Raw genomic sequence first — 23,795 nt, forward strand, 5'->3', positions numbered from 1 at the left:
TCCCCTAAAATACTTTAAAGATATTTGACAGGGAGGATTTTTTTCAAAAACCTGTTGGCTCACAATTCACAGTTTCTTAAGATGTTCATATCTTTGTCTCCACGTTGTGAGTGGTACCTGGTTCCCTCTGTGTCAGTGCAAGTAGTTTCAGTGCTTTTGGAACGATGAAAAGCAATTCCTCTATTTGCATATCTTCACACATGGACACAGTAATGCACAAAAAAAAAAAAAAAAAAAAACCCAAAACAAAAAAAACCCTTGATTTTTTTCAACTTCTCTATCTGCATTTGATCTGTCTGCCACTTCTCCCAGGATACTCCAAGTGGGGACATGCTCTGAATTTTTACCCCTGTTGGGATGCTGTTAGGAGGGCATTAGGGAGATTGCACTGAAATTACAGATAGTTTAACTGTGGGAGAAAAGACATCTTTGACTCATGTGGACAAATAAGGTCAGCATGTAGAACGTATCAGGTACTTCTTTTCTGACCAAATTCCTGAACATGAAGCAGCTACTGAGCTTTGTCTTGGGGCTGCTTTTAGGTCCATCAGTGATGCCCTGCTAAGAACCGTCCATAACTGGAATAATCTGGGCCCCCTTTCTCCCTCCCTGTCTCCGTCCCTCTGCCTCTTTCCCTCCTTGCTCCTTCCCCCTCTTCCCTCAGCGAAAGGTAGCACCATACAGCTCTGAGAACAATACTTGTAGGTAGCAGCTGGCTTCTGGCACCTTCATAAAATACCTCAGCATAGCTTAGCATTGTCGCAGAACTGGTTTTAAACTGAAAAAATCAGAAGAGAAAAGCAAACTTTATAAATAGTGGAGATAATTCTAGCTGTAGAGTTTAGTTGAACTGATGGTTTATTATGATTGATAAACATGATTATGCTGTATGTATTTGAGATCCTGTTTATAGGTTACAACTTTATAGGGTCGGGTGGGGGTGGGTGGATGTTGGGGGCAGAGAAGGGGGTTTGACTGTGTTAGAAGGAAAATGTTTGCTCATAAATTTTTTTCCTTGTATCTGTCTTGCCAAAGGAAACATTTTGTCGCTCCTGGGTTTGGGATTGTTGTTTGGTTGGTTTATCTGTGGTCTAATCTGCAGCACAGCACGTGGTGGCATGCAGGTTACTGGTGGGGTTGCTGTTCAGGGTCCTTTCGAGTGTGCGCACACTTCCCTCCCTCTCGGCCTTTCCTTGCCCCTCGCTGGGATCTGAAGATGAGGCAACAACTATCGAGGAGGCTCAGGGGAGAGATGGCTGTACTGGGCTGGGATCGACCTCGGGGCTGGAAATCCGTTTCGGTTGAGTTGAGTTGCTCCAGAGCTGAACTGGGTCCGCTGTGTTTAACTCCAGGGAGGGACAAGAATGGTTGTCGCATCTTAATCTATCTGGGAGAGCAAAAGTGAAACAGGTTCCTTTTATCCCCCTTGTCTTGTTACTGAATGTAGGGCTTGTAGTGCTTGATAATAGGTGGAAAACTTTTTAAACACTTCCTTTTCTAATAGCAATGCTAATCCTGTCTAGACCAAAAACTATGAAAGAAAAAACCAAACTGAGAGAGGTGAAAGCTAACCTACTCCTAACACCTGGCTGGTCTGCCTGAAAGGGTTGAAATACTGTGAGAAGGTTGTGGGAGAGGAGCTTTGAGGCGTTGTTGGCGAGGGACCAGGTCGTTCTCCTGGCCGATGTCTCGGTGTTGCGGTGGCAGTAGCAGAAGAGCGAGTGGTTCTTGCCTTGGGAGGGTGTTGCAGCCAGCTCCGGGTGGGCTCCAAGGCTCCCTGCCCGTTTCCCCCGGGGCTGCTGGAGCAGGGGAGGAGGGCAGGGTGTGCGTGGGTGGGTGTGTGTGCGAGTGCGTGTGAGCGCCGGCTGCGCGCGGGAGCGAGAGCTGCGTTTCTAAAGGAGCTCCACTCCACTGGGGAGGGAGAATTCCCAGTGGCCTCGTAGGGAACCAAAGGCACTGATAAGTTGTCAGCTCTGCTGTTCTCAGAGCGGGTAAGAGGAAAAGCTGGGTGGGGGTTTTTTGAGCTTTGGGTCAGTGTCCCTTCCTCTAAGGACCTCATCTCTTGCGGGTACTCCCACCTTTTCTGCATGGAGTTGCATCGGCTCTGTGAAGACAAACGGTGTCTGGGGTTTGCCCAGTGCTGCAGGTCTTAGGCTGATGTTGGGATACAGTCAGGGAAAACTGTTTCTTTCCTTCAAATGTGGAAGCAGTGTAGTCCAAGGTCAGAGTCTGTTCAACGGCTTTTGCAGATGGTCTTTCTCTTAAGGGAGGGACCTTGAAGACTCCTTTCTTTGCTCCCCAAAGTAGCCTTGTACATGTTCATGTATCGTGCTATTGGGCTGAGCTGTTTTATCAGTGAACTTGGTGAGCTCTTGTGAAGAAAGGGAGGGAGGAAGGGGGAGAGCGGGTTGTCCAGCTACTCTTCCTCCGGACACCAATCGGGTTGCAGAACTTCACTGAAAGCTTTACTAATAGAATTGTTGTTCTGACATTATGTAAAAGTGGTATTAATATTGTGTGACTTTTCAAAGAGCTAGTTAGATTTATAGATAGGTAATAGGGATATTGAAGAAATGACTTCTCAAAGAAAAGAGCACTTGGAACAAAAGAAGTGGAAAACAAGGTGTGCTTTATGGAAAACAAATCTGAGGAAGGAAATGAAACAGCTTGTGGGAGGCGAGGGAAGATGATACCTTTGGCGTTCCTTAGTGCTGCTGAGGCTCAGCCCCAGAACTGGAACATACCCCCTCTGCCTTATTTCATCTCTCTACCAAACAGGACATTGTCAAGTAGCTCAGACCAAAACGCTGATCTGTCTTAAAACTGTGTCGGTCTGCTGGGGAATATTCTCCGGCAGAGCTTTACATAATACCGTAAGATACTTAATTTATCACGTTAGCTTCCCCTTCCCTCCCAAAATTGTCTTATCTGTTGTAGGCCCCACTTCAGGATTCACACTGCCTTTGGGGAATTCTGTGGCAGCAGCTACAGAAGCCCTGTTCCCTGAATGTCATAACTTCGTGTGCGTTCCAAGCCGGCACGTTGTGGTGCTATAAAACCCTGAGATTATTTAACAGTAGGAATCCCAAGACCTTAGGGAATGGCACGCCAAGGGGCAACTCGTGGAGATCGCACAACCCCCTTGAGAAACGATTTAGGAACAAGAGCACCCGTGACAGTGTCCTGAGAACAAGGCAGTTGAGACAAAACCTTTAGTTCTTCCCCCATTCACTCTCCATGTGTGTCGGCCTCTGTGACCCCGGTGCTCCCTGCGTCCGAGCGAGTCCGAGGGGAAAACGCAAAGAGAAAGACTTGGAGCTCCGGGCCGCTCCCGGCGCGTTCCCTGCCGGGGAGCCGGGCCGCGCCTCCCCGCAGCGCGGGGAAGGGAAGGCAGCGCTGCGGGGCAGGGCTGGAGCAGCTCCGGCCCCGAGTGCCCCCCGAGCGCCCGGGCAGGAGCTCCTGCTGTGTCCCCGCCGTGCCGTTGTTCCATTTCCTTCCTCTGTGGTAGTATCTAAGGCTAGGTGTGAGTAGGTGTGGGGTGTTTATCCGCCACAGGTACAGGAGCTGTCGTATACCTCATTTCTAACTCGTAACTGAGTAACTTGCTTTAACTTTCTCCAAACCCCACAGAGTTGCCAAGTCTGCCCTCCCTCCTTTGATTAACACTGAACTCTGGCCTATAGCACCCCGTGACCTGCAACCTGGGGAGTGACCCCCTAACGCCTCTGAATGTCGCTGCTTAAAAGCTACTGCAAAGTGAGGGCAAATTGCAATCTTATCTTATTTCCTTTGGTTACAAGGGGTCCTCTTGATCAGTCTGTGAATATCCACCCCCTCCCCTCCACTCTCCATGGAAAAGGGCCACCCACGCTGCCTTTTCCCACCCCAGAGCCATGCTGAGCTCCAGGGCCAGGAGGCACTCTCAGCCCAGTGCTGCATACATGCTACTCACTTTTTAACATGACCAAAAAAACAAAAAAAAAAAAAGGAAAAAAAAAAGAAATCTCCAAATACTTAATTTTCTTCTTTATTATTTGACAATCCTGTATCCCTTCCCCACTCCCCAACCTGGCCAGAAGCTGCATCCTTAACCCGGTCCATCTTTATTTGAATGTAGTTCCCCTACCCCCATGGGAAAGAGAAGCTTTGTCAGGTCACGGTGGCTGCTATAAGTCGGGAGGGGGCGGTTTCTTTGTTTTGTTTTGTTCTTTTAAAATTTCCAGCCAAAACCAAAGATTTCCTAATGATTGTATAAACTCAAAACAAACAAACAAACCAAAGACAAAGGGCGTCTTCAGCACCAAGCCCACCTGTGAGGCCGGCCTGGCCTGGGGCTCCAGAACAGCCCGGGCAGCAACTCCCGGCCCCAGGGTGAGATCTGGGATACAGGCTGGGAAGGGAGGCCGGGGCTTCGCAGGTGGGTTGAGGAGCTGAAGACTTGGGTGCAGGATTGGCTGCTCTGCTGGGTGCTTTAACCCTCTGGGGGCTGGGTGATGTTGATTAATACACGCTGAGGTGCACTTCTGAGCTTCCCCCCCTTTCATTGCTTGGAAGAGGCTGTCCTGTTGTGAGAAATCCCTGAAAGAAGAAGAAGCAGCTTTTCATTTCTCCTCTAGTTCCTTTTTTCTAGATTTCTTTTATTTTTGCAGCACCACTGTGCAACTATGCATTGTATTTCTCAACCTTTTATGCTAGGTAGATGCCTGTGACTTTTTAACTTTTGGGGGGGGATTGCAAATGGAGGAACTTTTTACATGGATCTTTTTAATCTCAGTTGATTGGGGGGTGTTTGGTTCTAGGGTCAGACAAGCTCTATCCCAAAGCAAAATCCAAATGTTAATATTATTAGCCTGATGCAGATACCAAAGATAATTTCTTTCCTGCAGAACCTTAGACTTGTGTATTAAGTACGATTACCCAGCACTTGCATTAGTCTAACCTCAGTAATTCCAAAGCTTAGATGTATATTTTGGTATATTTCTGGGATATTAAAAAATTGTCGTTTAAATTCTTGTTTGTTTCAGTGTAATGCTCTTAAAGTCATAGCATGGAGATAACTGAACTTGTCCTATTCTTAGTAGTTTGAAATAATAGTATTTTTGTATGTTTTGGGTGTGTCTATGTATGTATTAACATAACGGTTTTCACTGCCTAGGTGTTCATAAATAATAATAAAAGAAAAACCAACTACAAAGGGTTTTTAAACTGTACATAATATTCCGTGAGGAATTTCCACCAGACCGCCAATTTGGATTGCATTTTCACTGATGGCCGCTCCCAACTGGGATTCTTTCTTTCTTTTTAAAGAGACAGCATGTTCTTTTGTTTTCCCCACTGACCTGAGGTTCTTTCTCAGTGCAAAGGGGGTTTCACTGTTTTTAAGGGGTGGGCCAAAGAGGAAGTAGCTTAAATTCTGTTTTAAAAATGTATTTACAGTGTTAGTTTGAAAACTACCCCTTTGTATGAAGAATTGGGAGTGGAAAACCAAGCCCTTTCTTCTAAATCTGATCATAATTTTCAAAGAAATGAGAATTTGTGAATGTCTGTAGTGTCTGGGCAGTCCCTTTTTGCTTTCTTTTCTAAATAAGACAAGTTTTTGGTCCTAATGGTTTCACTGCTCTGTGCAACTGCCTGCTTACACTGGCTGGGAGGTTTTTTTTTCCCTTGGCCTTCCTCATACACTGCATTTATACACTTGAGGTCAGCAGAACACTTGAAATCAAGGGCCATTGTGGGAGTACCCTACCCAAACGCAACCCAAGCTTTTCTGGAGACTGAAATGTGAGAGTCCCACACATTTCAAAACCTTGCTGATCACACTAAGGGTGAGGAGGAAGGCGAAATGCTGTCTCTTTAAAGATGTCCTTTATTATTATATTATTATTATTATTATTATTTTCCCAGTGGTTGCCTACAGATAGCTGTAGGCATTGAGAGATTGTGTAGATTACAGTAAATCAGAATGAAAAGGTAGATTTTGTGTAGATGCATTTGTCTGCTGTAATTTTTTATATATATTAAACTTACTGTAATTGTACAGTTCATTTCTGTTGTAAACATCATTAAACCATTTTCCAAGTGTTTTAACATGTATGCACTTGTTCGTAGTTTTTAAATGTGTCGGGAGAGGCTGATTGCCCTTCCCCTATGGATCAGACTGGGCCAGAAGATTGATCTGGTGCCCTTTGTCTTGTCAAACTGGAGGAGAGCCTGGGTTTTATGCACTCTGCTTGAAGCTTTTGTTCTAATTCTGTGTTTATCAGCTCCTCTCCCAAAAGCAGAAACAGCTTCAGTTGCTTCCTGAAGGCAAAGAGGAGACTCAGCTCAACCCCACAGTGAGTGGCCCCAAAACCAGCGTTGGATGCTTTTTGAAATCAAGGTATCCATTGATACATAAAGAGCATAAGGTGATTTTTCCCCCCACAAAGAATACCAATGGTGGTTGGTATTTCACACTGCCAAAGCTTGTGAGTTCTACATCTTGCAGATACACTTATGGTGATTTAAAAAGAGAAAGCTGTTTTCAGCACTCTTTGTTCTTGCATCGAGTGCTTTGCAGCATAACTTTACTGTAATTTTCAGCTCAGCTGTCTCAGTTATCACCCAGTTCTCTCAATTTTTCTTGTCACTGCAGAGAACAGTAAAGGATCTAGGAACTTTTTTTTTGCAAGAAGCATTCATTACCATGTCTCAGTTTACTTTTTTTTTTGCTTTAATTTATTGCAAATATTCTTTAAAAGCTACAAGCACCTACTGCAGGTACAGTTTTACTGCTTAAAGAAGTAAAACTGCCTTGGAACTTGCATAGCACCCATTTCAGCAAGTTTTTCTGCTGCTAACCCACCCAGTCCCTGGAAAGAAGACATAACCTCATTTGGCCTGCACCCAGAGCAGCAGCTCTTGTTCCCACAGCCTTGCTTTAGCTCTGCTTCTTCTGTGAGGACTGGTGAGATGGCTTGGTCAGCTCCTGAGTCGAGGTGAAACACCCCTGATGTTGCTGGGCTGGATTTGTCCTTGCTGAATTCCTCCAGCCTTCCCTGTGCAGGCTCGTGAGGCACGGGCAGAACTGAGGCTGCAGCAGCAGGAGGTGAGTGTCCCTTTGATTCCTGGCTTTGGGGCATTTTCCCAACAGCCCATCCCAGCTTCTGGGACGTGTGTAGGAGCTCCAGCTGGAATCCTGTCCTACTCAGCTTCCCTGGGAGATGGTGCTGCTGGATGCAGGCTGGTGCAGACAGGCTGAACACCTCAGGTAAGGAGCTCGTGCCATTCCCACTGTGCTCCCTACACACACACAGAGGGCTGTGGCACTGTTTTATTAATTCATCAAAAACACATGACATTATTGAGCTGGTACCTCCTTAGAATGATACCTGCACCTTTTAGAGGCAGCCTCATGAGAGACTGGGCTGGCAACTGCATTTATGTTGGCTTTTGTACAGTCTGTTGTCTGGAAGTGATAATAGGGGCACCCATCTCCTTGTTTTCTTTGTTTTTCTGCCTTCAGAGAAGTCTCTCACTCAGCTTACCTGGCTCATATTTATGGATGAGTGGCAGTGCCATTGCTTGATCTTTTTTTGGATATTGGTGCTCATTTTCTTCCTACTGGAAAGCTGGCATTCAGCCTCTCTGCTTCACTATGGTAACATCATGTCACTCTTTATAATTAAAGAAAAAAAGCTGCCCTCCACTGAAGCAGGTTTTTAAAGGCAAAATTTAAAGCAAAAAGGGCGAAATAGTCTTAAGATAAATACTACAGGAAGTAAATACAGTAAATACAGTAAATCTTTGCAAATTGTTTAAATGCACTAAAGCCATAATTCCATGTCTTAATACTCAGGAAGACCTATGGAAATAGCTGTGAATGTTAGAAGGTGTGGTCTGGTCCCCACAAACCTGACCAAAAAAAAAAAATCAGCCTAATACCCCCTATAATTGAAAACAACTTTACAGATATGTACATTCTAATAGCAGAAGCAGTTACATAATTCAGGAGGAGAGAGAGAAGGAAAAGGCCAGGTCCAGGTTCTGTGCACCAAGCAACCCAAGGAGGTTCTTGCACAGAGAAAACACACAGTGCTTGTGTTGGATGAAAAAGGCTTTCCCCCCTCTCCTCCCCAAAGCAGGTGGGCATCTCTCACTCTTGCCCATCCCCTCTGAGGCTCCCACCTAGCGAGGGGGCAAAGGCTGCATTTGGAGAGCATCATAAGTGTCCTTGGTTGCTGCACTGAGCCCCTGAAAAAGAGAAAACCAGAAAAACAGGTGAGGGATGAGTGTGAGTGCTTACTTCTTCCTGGCTGACTGGCAGCAGCAGGATGGCAGGGGCTCACTCAGGAGCAGGAGTCTGATTTTTTTCCCCCTACAGAGGTTTTTACTCCTGAGTGATTCTTTAGTTTTTGTGTGGTATAAATAGCTATTACTTACCTGAAGGCAAGGTACATCCTCAATAATGGTGATGAAAATATGACTACAGCAAATCATCCTAACTGGTTCTGCAGATCTTTGGAGTACATTTTATTTGTGTATTATTAAGAGCTAACTGATGCTAGAATGTGCATCCACAATTAAATGAACAGACATAAAATCATCATAAAATCACTTCTCTGTGCCTCCCTGTGAGTGCCATTGGATATCCAACCACAGGTGAGGGGAGCAGCTGTGGGAGGTGGTGCCTACCTGGTAGAGACCTTCATTGCCTTTGCCTCGCCGCCTCTGCTGCTTTGGGAAAATAAAACAAGCATAGACTGATTAATGGGTGCTTTCCTGATTATGCAGAAAGAAAGAAGCCCCTGAGTTCCCCCATGCTGTACTGAGGGTACAGGATGTACCAGCTGTGCATGGCTTGGACTCTGCTCTGCACAGGAAAGCACCTGCTAAGTCTGGACCAGCCCTGACATGCTGCAAGGGCTGTTAAGGAGAAAATAGAGAGGATAGAAAATAAAAACAAATTGGTTTCGTTTGCTGACATATTTTCCTGTCATACTGTTAGAATGTTGCTATTTCTTTGATTCATTGTATGTATAGAGATTTGGCAGCATTTCTGTAGACACTGATTATTTAGTATTAGATTGTATCACAAATGTGTCAAGGAGTAGTACTTTTTACAGTTAAAATTGCAGCAAGCTATTAAATGATCATATATTTGGAAAGGGACAAGGGCTTTGGTGTTCTCGTCCCTCCAGAAACAGAAACATTCAAAAAACATGGTGCAACTTTATAACCCCATAGCTCAGAGACACAGCTTGACTCTGGCAGAGGAGCATTAGACTAAAAAAGGGGAAAATATTAAATGTTGGCGTTGCTTCAGCATTTCTCAACACTAAACTTTGTTTTGAAATGCCCCTTTTTTCATGTGTCAGAAGGAAATGAAAGGTTTTATATATATATATATATATATATATATATATATATATATATGACACTTTGACATAAAATAGAACCTGTGTAGGTCAGAGCAATTTTTCATTTTGCCATAAACAAGTGTCCCCAGATGGTTTGTTTTTGACACAAGCCCTCCTCCCCCAGCAGTTTTTGCACAGAGCTAAAAACTCTCAGCTGTGACTGATGTGTGCCTTCTTAAACATTTGAGAGCAGAGCTGTGGGAAGGAGGACATTTCCCCTATTCCTTGTCTGAAGTCAGGAACAAAGAGGGGCTGGCACATGCTCTCCTGATCCTGGAACACCAGCCAGCCTCAGCAGCCCGTGGAGGGGAAACCATAAACCTGCAGCTCCAAACTGCTCTGGAGAAACATGCCCCAAAATCTTCCAGTGCTGCTGGACCATTGCAGCACTTGACACCAGACCTTCCTTCAGACCCCCCAGCCAGGGCAGCTGTCAGGGGTTTTCTGGCCAAAAGCTGAAATGTTTTCTGTTGCCATGTTTTCACCAGGAAGGAAAATAAGACTCACCTCTCCCTTCATTCCAATCTCACTGTATGCCTCACCCATCTTGTCCTTCTGCAGCGACTGCAGACAGAGAGGGGGAAAGAGTCAGTGTGACAATAGAAAAGCCAAGGCAGCCCCTGGGTAGCCACATTTAAAACCAGCTGAACTCAGAGTGTCTCATTCAATAGCAGTGGAGGTCTTGGAAACAAGCTCATTCCTCAAGCACCAAGGACTCAGAAAGACCCAAGTTAAGATGTGATAATCAACATTCTGTATCTGTGCTTTGGAGCACAGACCCACCACGTTTAGCCAGAGTCAAACCAATTCCATCAAGAGGTTCCTAGGCAGCCCCTCTTAGATGCACTGGTATTTGGCCTTTGCCAGAGAGCAGTCACAGGGCTGGAGTCCATGCACAGGAAGTACTGCAGCAGCAATCACATGGGATACAGCTTGGTTAGTCACTAGCATTAGGCATTAGCAGGTATCTTGCTCCAAGTTCTTTTCTACATCTCCCCAGTGTTTTGCTCCTGTCACTCAAAAGTGAGCAGAAATTTTCTAGCAAAAACAGAGGGTCTGCTGGGAAGAGTTGGGCGGAAGGGAAGAGAAGTCTTGAAAAGCAGCTGTTGAGTTTTGAACCAGAGCTGAAATTGGGTGGCAGGGGGGAAAAGTCTCCTATAAAACACAATCTCCTGTTCCCAGCCATCCCTCCCTCTCTGCCCTCTCCAGAGTGCTCTACTCACAGTGTAGACAGTGTCCTGAGGGTTCTTTCTCCTCTGCTGTAAAACAGAAGAAAAAAGTTGCCCATACATTGCACTACCAGCATCCCCCATGTGCTTATGCATTTGCTCCATGGCACAGCTGTGGCTCTATGGACTTTCCCTGCCCATTCCAGTCCATCCTGCCTCCACCTGTAAGGCTCTGTTCAGACAACTTGTTCTGGGAGAAATTAATTTCACTTTAGCAATTGGTAAAACTTAGTTCTTCTCTGCTCAGCCCCTACAGCTGTCACCTGCTGATGCAGGAGGTTTTCCCTCCCTTTTCCTTTGAAAGTGATGGGCCGTGCAGCACAAAGAGTTGTTTTGGCTGCTGCTCTGCTTTGTGGGCGCTTGTTTGATGGCATCAGACGCAGCGAGCTCTGTGAAACACCCACCGCTGCCGGGCCTCCTCCGCATCCGCCCCGGGCCCGGGTGTCACTTCCCACCCCGACGGCTGCGAGCTCCCAGCCCGGCGAGGGGCGCAGAGATCAAAGGGGAGGGGGAGCTTCGCTGCTGCCCCCCGCGCCGCCGGGGTTACGACACAAATCGCGTCGTTCCCTCCCCAGGAAGGCGCTGGGGTGGCTGCCTGTGTGAGCAGCGCTGTGACACGGCGTGGGAGGAGGCACCAGATCAAAGGACAGAGGCGCACATGTGCCTGGAGGTTACCTGGTGTCTCCCGCCCAGCTCGGGGTCTGCTCCTCGCTTTCCTCCCAGAACATCGTAATCGTCTCTGTGCCCGCGGGAGAGTTTCTGAAACGGGAGAGCAAAAGCGCTGGATGGACACCGTGATCATGAGATAAGAACAGATCTTAGAAAAGAAAGGGAACCCAGCTCAGCTCACAAGGACTATCACTGAACTAGAAATTCTTTTTACGCCCTAATGCAACTGTCAACAGCAATGTCTACATTTAAGCCATGGAAATGACACAAAACTGCAAGCTGTTGCATCAAGCACCTTTCCTAAGTGGAAATGAGTTGAAAACCAGAGAGCATGAGGGGGAGGGACTCTGACTTTCATACTTTCTCTCCCACAGGAGAGCAAAGAGCCACGACCTTCATTTTTCTTGCAAGAGCTGTTCATCTAAATTTGCATCAAGGACCTACAGAATTTTATGCCCAACACAAATCTTAGCTGGAAAAGGTTACCTTGCACAAGGGCAAAGGAGAGATTTCAGGTCAAAATAACACAGCTGACAGAGCACTACTTGAAAGGTGACGGGCTACACTTAAACTGAAAAGAAATTGCATTAGTGTTCAGACATTACAGAGTTAAACAGAACTCATCACAGGATGTGGCTATGGTCAAAAGCGTGAGAAAAAAAATTAAAAGACATCTAGACATAGCAAAAATAGCTTGAGTTTAATGCTGCCATGAGTGGGCAATTTAGTGAGGAGGCTCAGGCAGGGTCTTGTCTCTGCCCTCTTTCACTGCCTAAAGACGCTGCCTTTGGTCAGGGCACAGGACAAGGTGTTTCTCTGGTATGATCTGGTACAGCAGGGCTTCCTGCAAGGCAACAGGAAAGCTTGGGAATGGAGGCACAGGGCCTGTGTGGAGCCCAGGCTCCACACACTTGAGAGTGGACGAGCTGCAGGTGCAAAGGCAGCTCCACAGCATTCCTTGGCATTTGCCCTTTGCCCAGCCCACATCAAACAGCAGCAGCAAGGGGGTAGTGCCTGCACACACACCCAGAGCTCTCACAAACCTGTTTGTTCCATGGGGCAGCACAGCAAACAGCCTGGGCTCCTGCCAACCTAGAGCTCAGTGGCCAAATCAGAAACCAACAGTCCCAAGAGCTCTCCAGCATCTGGGCAGAGTGGTGATACCAGAAGCTGTCCCTGCGAGGTTTTACCTTTCCTGCACACATGTACAGCCTACTCATCAAGACTACTACTACATGAGCCTACTTTTTGGCTCACCCAAAGCTTTTCTGACCAGCAGCCAGTTCAGTCTCTGTGCCCCACCATCTGGATGGTGGATTAGGGAACAAGGACCAGCAGTTACTCACGTTGTACACGTCATCCTGGCCCGCTTGCAGCTGGGGTTCAGAGGCCTGGCTGAGCTGCAAGAGAGACCATAGAGACCATTCCATGAGCAGAGACACAGTGGCTCCCCTCAGTCCTTTCATTCCCTCTCTCCTACCAGTTACCCTCATCAGAAACAGGGCAACCCACAAGCAGCTCCCTGTGTGGCTACAGGCAATGCAAACCCCTGCTGCAGCAGCACTTTTATCCACACAGCAGCCTGCCCTCAGCAGCCAAGTCGTTTTATTTCACATAACACCAGCTCACAAACTTCTGAGTTTGTTCCCTACGCACCTGTCTCTCCATTCTCTTCCTGTCCTAATCTTGTGCCTCCCTGGGACTTTGGTTCTCCCGCTGCCTGCAAAGCTGTTGGGCTTCCTGCAGGGAATCCCTGCACCCCTCAGGAGCAGCACGTGGCTTGCAGGGCTCTGGTGCCACCCCAATAAGTTGAAGTGAGTGGCAGGTAACAAAGAGGTAAAGGATTATCCCTTCTGTAGCTGCTCTTTGGCTCAGCTGCTCACAATAATTATGAGAAATCAATTGCTAAGCCAAAATTTCAGTAAAGAAGGGCAGTTTTGGATCAATGAGAGCAGCTGCTTTGTGTTGTAGTGTTTAAACAAAAACCCTGTCAAACTACATTCTGTATTGATTTACTCTTTTTGAGTTATTATCACATTCAATTCTTTATTAAAAGTAACCTTCTAGCTCAGTCTATATTTAGGCATAGAATCACGTTTGTAACAATTACTCAAGTCCTCTCCTGTGGTTGGGTTGTTGCATCATCACACTCATAGTATCAAAGATGTCTGAATTGTTGAGACATTTTAATACATCCTTCACAAGCTTGCCATTTTCCCTATATTTTCTGTGTATCCCCCTCCTCTCTTTCCAATGACAAAGCAGGAGAAAAAAAATCCACGTTACTCTTGATCAGTCACTTCCCATCTACAAAATCCAGAATCTCTGATGTATCCATAAGTGTAACATCAAAACACTCTCATATACTCTTTGGAAAGAACTGCTTTAGGTTGCTCAAGTGGACACCAGAAACAGAGGGGGAAAAAATAAAGAAAAAGAGAGAAAGAAAGCAAAAGAATAGAAAGGTCTCATTCCAAGAGATGGTTCCCCTCCACTCCCACTTTCCAGCCCAGCTTACACCACCAAATCCAAATGGATCTGTGTTGGGTTAGACTGACCTTTGCCTTCACAAAAAGGGCTGTCATGACCACTGCATAAATGAAGAGGAATCCATCCAGCATGTAGCAGAGCCTGGGATCTGTGAGGCCAAGAACTGATGCAGCATCTGCACAAAAAGATCAGGCACATCAGCAAACAAAGTCACTTGTGTCACTGGGTGCTTGGCAGCATAAATGTGGCAGTGCTGCATAGCACTCCATGGAAAAAATAATAGCCAATGTGAGGGAAACACTGCCCCTTGGCAAAGGAGATGCAATTCTGAATAGAAGAATTTTAGGATTAATCTGGTCAAAAAGGACCGTGGCAAGTCCAGCCTTCTCTCTGAACAGGTTCAGTTAAACCAGACTGTGCAGGACCCCAGCCATCTGAGAGTACTTCCATGGACAGAAATGTCTGCAAGCTCCCCCAGCCAACACAGGACCAGTTTATTTTCTGGGAAAACCCAGCAGCATCTCCTGCAGGGATTCATGACTGGGCCTGGTTAAGGCTTCCTTCATCAAGTGTGTATGAGAAAATGCGTTGTTTGGACAAAATTTTAGGGGAGGGCTTCTCAATTCTGCACTAAATGTAAAGAAAGATTGACACCATCACATTTAATGCTCCAAGAGTAACTTGAACCCATTGCCCCTCATGTTTTCCATGTGACTCCTAAAAAGGGAGTCTCCATCTTTTCAGCTACCATTTAAATATTTATACACTGACCACATCCAGCAGGACATGTTAATATGGTTAGGTTTCAGCAGATAAACCCGATAAAACTGCCCCTGTATCAGTTAATAAAGATGTAGAAAGTTCACAAAGTATAGTTAAAAAAATCAAAGGCTAAGTAACTACAGATCCAATATGCAGCTCCATGTCCATCCCCCAAGGAAAAGCTGTATTGCACAGTTATATAAAAAAACAAAGAAACAAATGCCTTAAAATTAATCTGAGTTGTGCTTTGTGCAGATTTGAAGGGAGTTCAAAACAGAAAGACAAAAATTATCAATAACCTGAAAAGCCCTTTGATGAAGATAAACAATCACTGTTCCCTCTGACAGCCACACACACCCAGAAAAAATACCACAGAGTAGATTTGTTTGTTTGTCTGAGCTAGGAGCTTGCATTCATTTTTTTTCCCTAAATCATGCATTTAGAAACAAATCCATAGAAATAAATTGAGATCCTAGAAGGTTTTCCTTCTTCTCCCTCTTTTTCTGTCATTTAAAAAATATGGTTCAAGCACTTTATGAAAAATACCCTTCACCACATTTCCTCAGGACTATAAAATTTCATTTATATGGGGTAAACAGAGACAGAGAGATTACATTATTTTCCCAACATTGTATATAAAACCAACAAACGAGCTGAGATTACAGTCCCAGACATTTTCTTCTAAACAGTTCACAGGACAATATTTTACACCAGCCTGGAGGCATCTGAGATGCTGCTGAAAGCAGCATTTCTGTGTACTCTTTGGGTGTCCTGGCCCTGAATCCCCTCTCCTGGTACCAAAGCCAGGCACATTCACACAATCATCTCAAGTCCAATATTTCTCCGGCACTAATAAAATCCCCAGACCAGGAGGAGACATAGAGGACTGTGGAGGAGATGCCAAGAGTGCAGGGGATTTAGCTGTGGCCCTGTGCCAACCACTGTCATCCTTGGCTGACTCTGCAGAGCCAACCAAGTTCCCACATGATGCTTGTGTGGGGCAGCCTGGCCCCCAGCATCCCAGGTAATGGATTAGAGCTGTTCAGTGAGGGAAGGCCTGCTGCTCTGGCTGTGATTGTCCCTGGAAAAACATGTTTTGAGACTATGACAAAGTCCAATGTTTAGGGAAAAACCCACTAAAATGAATAGAATTATTAGGGTGGGAAAAGAACTCTGATATCATCAAGTTCAACCTTCAGCCAAATACCACCATGCCCACTAAACCGTATTGTGAAGTGTCACATCTATTGATTTTTTTAACATTTCCAGGGATGGTGACTCCACCATTTCCCTGGGGAGCCTGTTTCAATGCTTTAACCACTCTTCCAGTGCAGAAAATTTTCTTCGTATCCAACCTTCAAGCTAGTGCAGCTTGAAGCCACTTCCCCTTGTCCTATCTGTTAGGTTGTGTTATTTCCTTCCTTTATACGTTTGATTTCTGTATTCTTAAACAAAGCAAAGTGTACAAAGCACTTTCTAAATAATAACCTTTGAAACAGGGTTCTGGACTAGAAAGTGAGAGAGAGAGAAAAAGACAGAAGGTACAAAGCCTATTGAAAGAAAGGTCAAAGAGGTAGGAAGCACAATGGGCAGTTGAAACAGTTACCATCCATTCCGGTGAACAGGACCCGTTTAGGTTTTTAGATCGCCAGAGGAGGGGTTATTGGCTCTTCAAAACACAAGGCCAGTCTCTTAGGCACCACCAAAATGTGCTTTTTGTCCCTCATCAGCCATGGTCTGGGGGCTGAGGCCAAGGTCACAGCAGATGAGATGGGAGCTGGGCAGAGAAAAACATGCCAGGCCCAAGGGAGCAGTCACACTCAGCTGCCTAGCACAGAGCAAAGCACAAACAGTAAACAAATAGCAAAGCACAAATAGCAAATATTTCACTGATGATTCCCATTCTGTTAACCTCACAGGTCACCCAGTGCCTACTGGGAGTTGCACAGTGTCTTTCCAATACTCACACAGCAGTCCCTGAGTAGAGCACTGCCCAGGTTGTCAGCCCTCCTCAATCCCAATTGCCTACACCTGGAGCTCTGTCAGCACCTGTGCTTCTGCTCCTGAGATGGTTCTTCCCAGCACCATCTCCTTCCAAAGCCTGGACTTTTGTTCCCCCCTTTCTCTGCTCCCACCCAGCAATGCAGCCCTGCTCTCCTCTGTGCCTGGGCACTCTCTCCTGCGGCTGCAGGTCCCTGCACTCCCACATTTGGACACAAGGCTGGCATCTCCCCAAAGCAGCTCTGCAACAACCCCTGTAGCCTTTTACTTTCTGAAGCATGGGTGAAGAAAAAAGAAAAAAAAAAGGCAATTCAGAAGTGCTGCAGACAGCAAGTGAGAAAAAGGCAGTGGTGAGAGGCCGAGAGCAGCCCCAGAGCCAAGGCAGAGGAAGCCTGGGGCCGGCAGGGAGGCTGCACTGCGGGCGCCCGCCTCGAGAGCCCTGCGTGGTTTCACAGCTTCAAGCCCCGGCTCAGGGCCAGCAGCAGCTCTCCTGCACAGGGCAGCAAACTCAGCTGCAGCCACCTGCCCACACTGCCTGCTGCTCCAGTCCTGGAGAGACACAGGGAGTCCCAGAACCACATCCAGTCACCCTGCTGCAAATCGTGACACGAGGGAGGGATGCTGCACCCCAAAGCTGGCTGGGGTCCAATCCACAGGGCTGGCCCAATGCAGGCAGTACCAATGGGGACCAGCTGAACTGAATCACTGGAACATGGCCTGGGCCCTTGAAGCGTGCCAGAACATTTCTTTTTAACAGGATTCTCCTCCTCCAATGCTTTTAGTGTGCGCCTGGATTGGGTTAGACCATGATTCCTGATAATAGTTTGAGAAATACAGACCGTAAAAGCTGAATTACTTGTAAATCCAGATCACATCTGTCTACCATAAATTTTTTTCTCTCCCATAGGCCTTATTAAGTGATTCATTTAGGAGTTTTACTTTTAGGGGTTAGCAAAATTCAGTAACACAGCCGTAAATGAAGCGTTTTATCTTCCTGGAAACCGAGTTTCTCAGTGAAGCCCATGAAAACCAATCCCAGCACAAGAGATTTATTGATGCAACTGTGGTTAAATACAAAGGTGTTTAAAGGCAGATCCTGCAGGACCTTCTCCCAACAGCCCAGAGCTGCCTGAGCTGCTTGCTGGGCAGCTTTTCTCAGACACCACCATCTTCCACCGGCAGTGATGCCTGTGACTCTGGATGATGCTGGGTGTGATGGGTCTTGCCTCAGTGCTGCTGTCTGAGAGCAAAATTCTGAACCCAAGAGAGCTCCCTGGGCTCAGGGCAGAATGAGGAAAGAGATGAGTACCCTGCATGGTGCTTCTCTTCAAGTGTACACAGGCCTGCAGCTGAAAGGACAGCCCAGACTAAACGCCTACAAGTTAGCCAGCTAAAATTATTACATTCTTTATGAACAGGATTATTTGTATCTGTCATGGGGTTTGTTTCTATTTATATTTTTCTATGGGTTTGACTCATAGACAGAAACAACAAGCAAGCCTGTGACCCTCCACGGCTGAAGAAGCAGAGGCCAATTCTTCACTTGCAGAAGGCAGAGGCTCAATTAATTTGTCATCAATATTCCATCACATATTTGTGAAACACAGCATGGCCCAAAGCAAAGCTGTACCCTTGAAGTTCAGCATTAGAGTTCATTGTTGTTGGAGGAAACTGCTGATACGATCAGGATTCAGGTTACAAGACCAGTTTTGGGCAGCCCAAATAGTTACATTTAAAAAGGAAGGTATTTTAGGCCATTAGCTTCCAATTTTTTACACCAATGAGTGTTAGCCCTATGGAAAGTCAAGGTAAAGTGCTTTAGGATTCCTGCGAGCCCTTCCTACTCCTTTTAGGATCCCTTTCAGGGAGGCACTAACACAAAGTTCAAATAATTCAAGTTTTCCTCTGATTTATTTGGAAGAAATAGAATCAAAAGAAGGAAAATATTATAATACTACATGGGATTAAACATTGGTGTTCCTGCCCATGGCAAGGGGTTTGAAACTAGATGATCTTTAAGGTCCTTTGCAAGCCAAATTTTTCTACAATTTTATGATCTTCTAGCACATCATGGAATAAAGACTCTAATAAAAAAAAAATCCAGGGTACTGTAACAGGAGAAAGACAAGTAGATCTCCAGCTGCTGTTTGATATGTGGGAAGAGGAAACATATCTACCTTTTCAGTCTGAAGGTGGAGAAGATTAACTTTGAATATATAATTAAACAAGGCAGCCTTTCACCCTCCAAATCCTTCCAGAGCCTCGTCAGAAACAGAAAGGAGGGGAGTGCCTTGCTCATCTCTGGAAGGGGACTCCTTGCTTCATCAAAACAGTCAGTCATTCTCAGAAAAAGCAACTGCTTTCACTTCTCACTTGAGCAAGGACTCGGTGCAAAGGGCTTTCCTGAAGCAAGCCTGGTGTTGCCTCCTAGAGACAGCCAACCATGCACAGGGCAGCTGCAGACACGGATATCCAACAAGCTGGGCTGACAGCTGCAAGCTGTGCAGCTCTGTCAGCTTTTCTAGGGGTTTAGATTAGGCACAAGTGCTTTTACTAGACCCATCTTCATCAGGGACAGCAAAAGTTTAATCCAGTTAATGCAAAAGGTGTTCCCTGCTGTAAATTTTCTAGTGTTTAATTCAATCTGGTGTTAAGTGTACAAAGAGGCAAGAATTATTATTCAAATGCTTCTAGGTCACTTAGCCTTTCCCTTGCCCTACCAACTCTGCCCCACAGCAGTAACTCACCCCAGAGTGATTTACTATCAGGTGCCCTTTTCATTCCAGCTCCTACAACCCCGTGCACATGATGCAGGACCACATAAGAGAATTGAGCCTCCTTGTCCCCCTGGGAATCCCAAAGAGGCTTCACAGCTGCAAGGCTGGAGGAAGACACACCGAGCCAGGCACAAGATGCTGCTGATCACAATCAGATGTGTTCCTCTGCTCAGTGAGCACTTCTCAGAGTGGCAGACATTTCTCTAAGTACTTTAATTGAGCATTTTTAAGTTCGACTTTACAGCTAGCTCATGGCTCCAATAATCAAATCTACTGGTAACAGGAAGAACAATTCCCAACCAGGAGATTTATAAGGCATTCCCACTTGCTTTTATCCTAGTTTCAAACTTCCAAAAGTCATTAAGCCCAGGTGGGCTGTCCCACCTGGTGGGGAATGGTGGGAACTGAATGCAGAGATGCACAGGCCCAGCAAGAGCCTCTCCAGGGCAGGTGTCCAGCCTGAGCTTGATTGCAACTGCCTTCGTTTGCTGCAAGCAGAGCAGTAAAAAAATCTCTCACAAGAACACAAGCAAAGGGTGGAGGTGCTGGAGGGAGAATTGCAGCTACAAGGAGGCCATTTACAGAGAGCAGTCAGCCCATGAGCAATTCCTTCCCCTGCAGCCAACATGCACCAAAGCTGGGACAGTGACAGGAGCCATCCCTGATGTATGCTCAAAGCCATGCCTGGACACTCATCGCTGCTAATCCTACTGGAATCTAATCAGGTTTTTTTTTTTCCTTTTTCTGGGATCATTTTCACCTGAACTCACCAGCAGCACCAGATCTAACCAGTGCCAAAAGAGCCAGAGTAAGGAAGGACACCAAGCCCCCAGCAATGGAACCATCCACTTTTCTATGTTAAGTTCATAGCAACACTTGTCAAAACCCAGGTAGCTGTCACTCAAGTATTTCAAAACATTTCTCATACAATGTTTTTCAGCAGATAAATGACTGAATCACAGGGAAGGTAGACATACAAGGTGGGAAAATGGTGGAAGGCTGCAAGATTTACTTTAGCAGGACAAATAGGAGCAGACTGTTTTAAGGCTAGCAAAGCCTCAAGATATTTTCACTGCAACGAGGTTTCTGAGGGTGAAGAAATTCCTGGTGAAGCTTGGTGTCAAGGAGGGAAATAGTTAAATCATCTGCAGATGCAGTGGGCAGGAAGGAGGTTGCACCAACGGCTGAGGCTCTAAACCCTGCAGTAGCTGCACACACCGGAGAGGTTTCAGAGCAGGGCCCTGCCACTGACCCACTTAGTGCAGAGATGTGTGTGTCATCTCCTGCCCCTGCCAGAGGATGCACAGGCCAAAAACCTCCCCTGTGCAACAGCAAGTTATGTACAGGGTAGAGAGAAAGGGTGATTAAGGGTTCATATTAGTTCCCTGCATACTTTTCCTGCAGCATTGCTCAACAAAATTTAGCGATAATAAGATTAAGACTACTGGGGGATATTCCTCTCTGAAAGGAGCACATGAAGCGTTTCACAGGCCTCATGAAAAAAAGCCAATGGATGAGCTCTCACAAAATGGAAATATCACAACAAACTTTGCCTGGGTCCTCGATGGACTCCTTCAACAAAGGGGCTCAGAACAAACCCTGACTCCTTGGAATCACACATTCCACTTGGGGAAAAAAAAAAAAAGGAATTGCTTCTTCCACCTCTGAAATGCCCTTCCTCTGATTTGGGAGCATTCACATTTCCATAGCATCTAGCAACTATGCAGCTAAAATTTGATGGCAGAGCAAAGCACTGCTGAAGAGAAAGGGCTTTGTCATGGATCTGCAAGTGGGGCAGGGATTTATTTGTCCCTGTTAACACCTCACTGCTGAGGCTGTGCTCCTCTGACAGGTGACAAAACTGTGGCTGGTACATCTCCACTGCTGCATTTTGTTAAGAGCCACCTGAGGGACTACACCCAACTTTAGAAAACCTTATCTCAGATGGCATTACAGGATAAGGGGAAAGCAAAGTGCTGTATTTTGAAACACACCTTCTCACACATAGGTAGGAAATGGCAAGAATGAAGAGCTTATATATAAATTTTGACTGGAATAAAGACTGTTAGAAAGCAATACATTCTGGTGTGTGGTGGGAGAAATAGGAGGAAAGAATTTCCTTATCATTAAGAACTTTATGTAACACCTTTATTTCACCAACTATAAGATAAAACTAATACACTAACTGTCAAAAATACTGAAGTGCTCTCAAAAGCTCAGGCACTAGAAGCTGGTACCTACTTAATTCCTTCTCTATGGAAACAGACTTGTAGGAAAAAAAATCCCAAAACCCAAGGAAAAGGACTCTAATCTCTCATCACAAAGAAAATTTCCTGTTTACTTACACTACAAGTTCAAACCGTTCTATGGCAGTATTTGGAATGCAGATGAAGTAATTATGATTTACCCATTGTGTGCAACTAATATTAAAATTTGTCAAGTTAATTCCAATAGTTACTTGGGAATACATTGAAAATCTGGAAAGGTGAGTTACCATGAGTAATTTAAATTCATTTCATCCACAGCACTAAATGTACCCTATGGTTTTTCTTCAAGATTTTTTGTTAAAAGATTTTCCAGAAATTTAGCAAAGAGAAATGCTATTCTGTTGCTTATGACTAGATTTAGTTTAGTTTTGTTTTCCTGGAGGAGTGGCACAGCCATTTCAGAGGATTTAGATCCCTTGTATTTATTCTTTCCATCTTAACATACACAAGCAGCTCTCAGCCACTTACCAGATATATTTTACAGAACAATTCTGTTCATACCTTCAAGTTTCAGAGCACCTATCTGAAGCAGCCACTTGAGATGGGATATTATGTTGTCTCTGATTTTTCTCACTCCAACTAATTTTGTAAGTGTAGAATCATGCACTTGTACTGCCACTGCATTCATCTAATTGCTTGTCAGCCTCATAAAACATGTTCCTTTTAAGATCTTTAATGCTGCTTCTAAAATGGATGAAAATTTTGAAATTATGTTTACTTTAAACCACCCCTCTCTCCCACAAAAAGCCAGATTGGGAAGCCTCTGGGATGTGGAGAGAGATAAAAAGGCTGTGTAGAAACTGTATTTGTTTGCTTTCTGTGTGCAGCTGAGATGGATTTAGAATGCAAAGGAAATTTATATGAGCTCCATTTTTCATAGCACTGGGAGCTTAAGTCAGCTTTATTGAAAGCACAGTTTGGGAAAGTGCAGTCACAGAACTGCTGGATGGAGTGAAAAATTGCCAAGTGATCAAATGCCCACAGAAAATAAATTTTCTCCTAAAAGGATCCTTAGTGTTTAATTTACTTTTTGTACTCTGTAAGAAAAATCTTTCTTCTACTTCTATCCATTACAAGTTTTTCTTGCCATGGAACCCTTTATTGTGTATCGCACTATCTAAAATACCTAACAAAAAACTGGGTAGCCAGAAAATGCATGGGCTTGTACAGGACAAAACACTTTCCTCCCTTAATACAAATGCTTTTCTGAGATCAGTTGTGATGAATCCATTGTTCATTCACATCTGGACTTGTTGTGTATTCCTAATAGGACAGAGGGGAAGAGGGAAGGTACCAGAGACCCACTTTGAGGTGCTTTGCAGTGGCCTCATCTGTGCTGCCGGGAGTTTCTGGCATGTGCAAGCCTGGAATTAATCCCATTAAGCAAAGTGTTATCCCACGGAATTAGCCATTAGATGTGCATTAATTATTTCAATCTAGCCCCTGAAATCCATTTGGAGAAGCTGCCCTGTTCTTACAGACAAAATAGCAAAGCTGTGGGAGCCAATAGCACTCACGAGGATTGTGCTGGGGTTTATCGCATCCAAACGGAGGAAGAAACTCAAGTGAATGTAAAATGTCCTGGTTTTCTTCCCAGTAAAGAGCAGATTCCAAAATGGGTGGATTCATTCTCCACACAATTGATTTCAAATTAGCAAAGGCCATTTAATTCAATGAGAACAGGTTTAGCCACAGAGCAGACACGCACACCTTCAAAGAAGCACAAGAAACAGGCAGTGTGCATCTATAATTCAAATATAAATGCAAATGTTTTTTCTAACACACTACATTTCATTATACAAAAAAGATTTACTCAATCTAACAAATTTAAATTTGGAGAGTATACTCTACACAATTTTTCTGGAAAATAAACTTTTTCATTACTCTTTAAATTCACTGTGTTCTACCCTGCTTTCAGAGTAACCTGACAGTTTGTTCTTCTGCAATTCATTTTCACATGCCTACACATTAGAAGTCAGAAAACAAAAAGGAAAAAATTGCCTCTGAACCCTTTAATTTAAAAAGTATTCTTTTTCTAGAAATATATCCTAAAGCTGTATTTCTGTTTTATCAACAAAAATTACCAGTGGTTTACTCCAAGTCCATTGCAAGAACTACATTAGAATTATTTACTACAAGGCAAAAGAGCAGGAAAGACTGGATGGTTCAGGTCATTGCACAGCACCAAATATATATATTTAA

At 45.0% G+C, this 23,795-nt stretch overlaps 1 protein-coding gene across 1 annotated transcript in view; it reads right to left on the reverse strand.

Moving 5' to 3' along the window:
- Window positions 1-6,690: 6,690 nt before the first annotated feature.
- Window positions 6,691-23,795, reverse strand: part of CD247 (CD247 molecule) — a 47,299-nt gene continuing 30,194 nt past the window's right edge. The window contains 7 exon segments of the mRNA XM_071433767.1: window positions 6,691-8,232; window positions 8,674-8,715; window positions 9,906-9,962; window positions 10,622-10,657; window positions 11,303-11,386; window positions 12,643-12,696; window positions 13,855-13,961. Coding sequence (XP_071289868.1) covers window positions 8,167-8,232; window positions 8,674-8,715; window positions 9,906-9,962; window positions 10,622-10,657; window positions 11,303-11,386; window positions 12,643-12,696; window positions 13,855-13,961 — 446 coding nt within the window. The 3' untranslated portion in view covers window positions 6,691-8,166.

The sequence above is a fragment of the Agelaius tricolor genome, unplaced genomic scaffold (genome assembly GCF_023055355.1).
Source record: "Agelaius tricolor isolate 1412-34295 unplaced genomic scaffold, bAgeTri1.0.p SCAF_9, whole genome shotgun sequence".
Taxonomy (NCBI): domain Eukaryota; kingdom Metazoa; phylum Chordata; class Aves; order Passeriformes; family Icteridae; genus Agelaius; species Agelaius tricolor.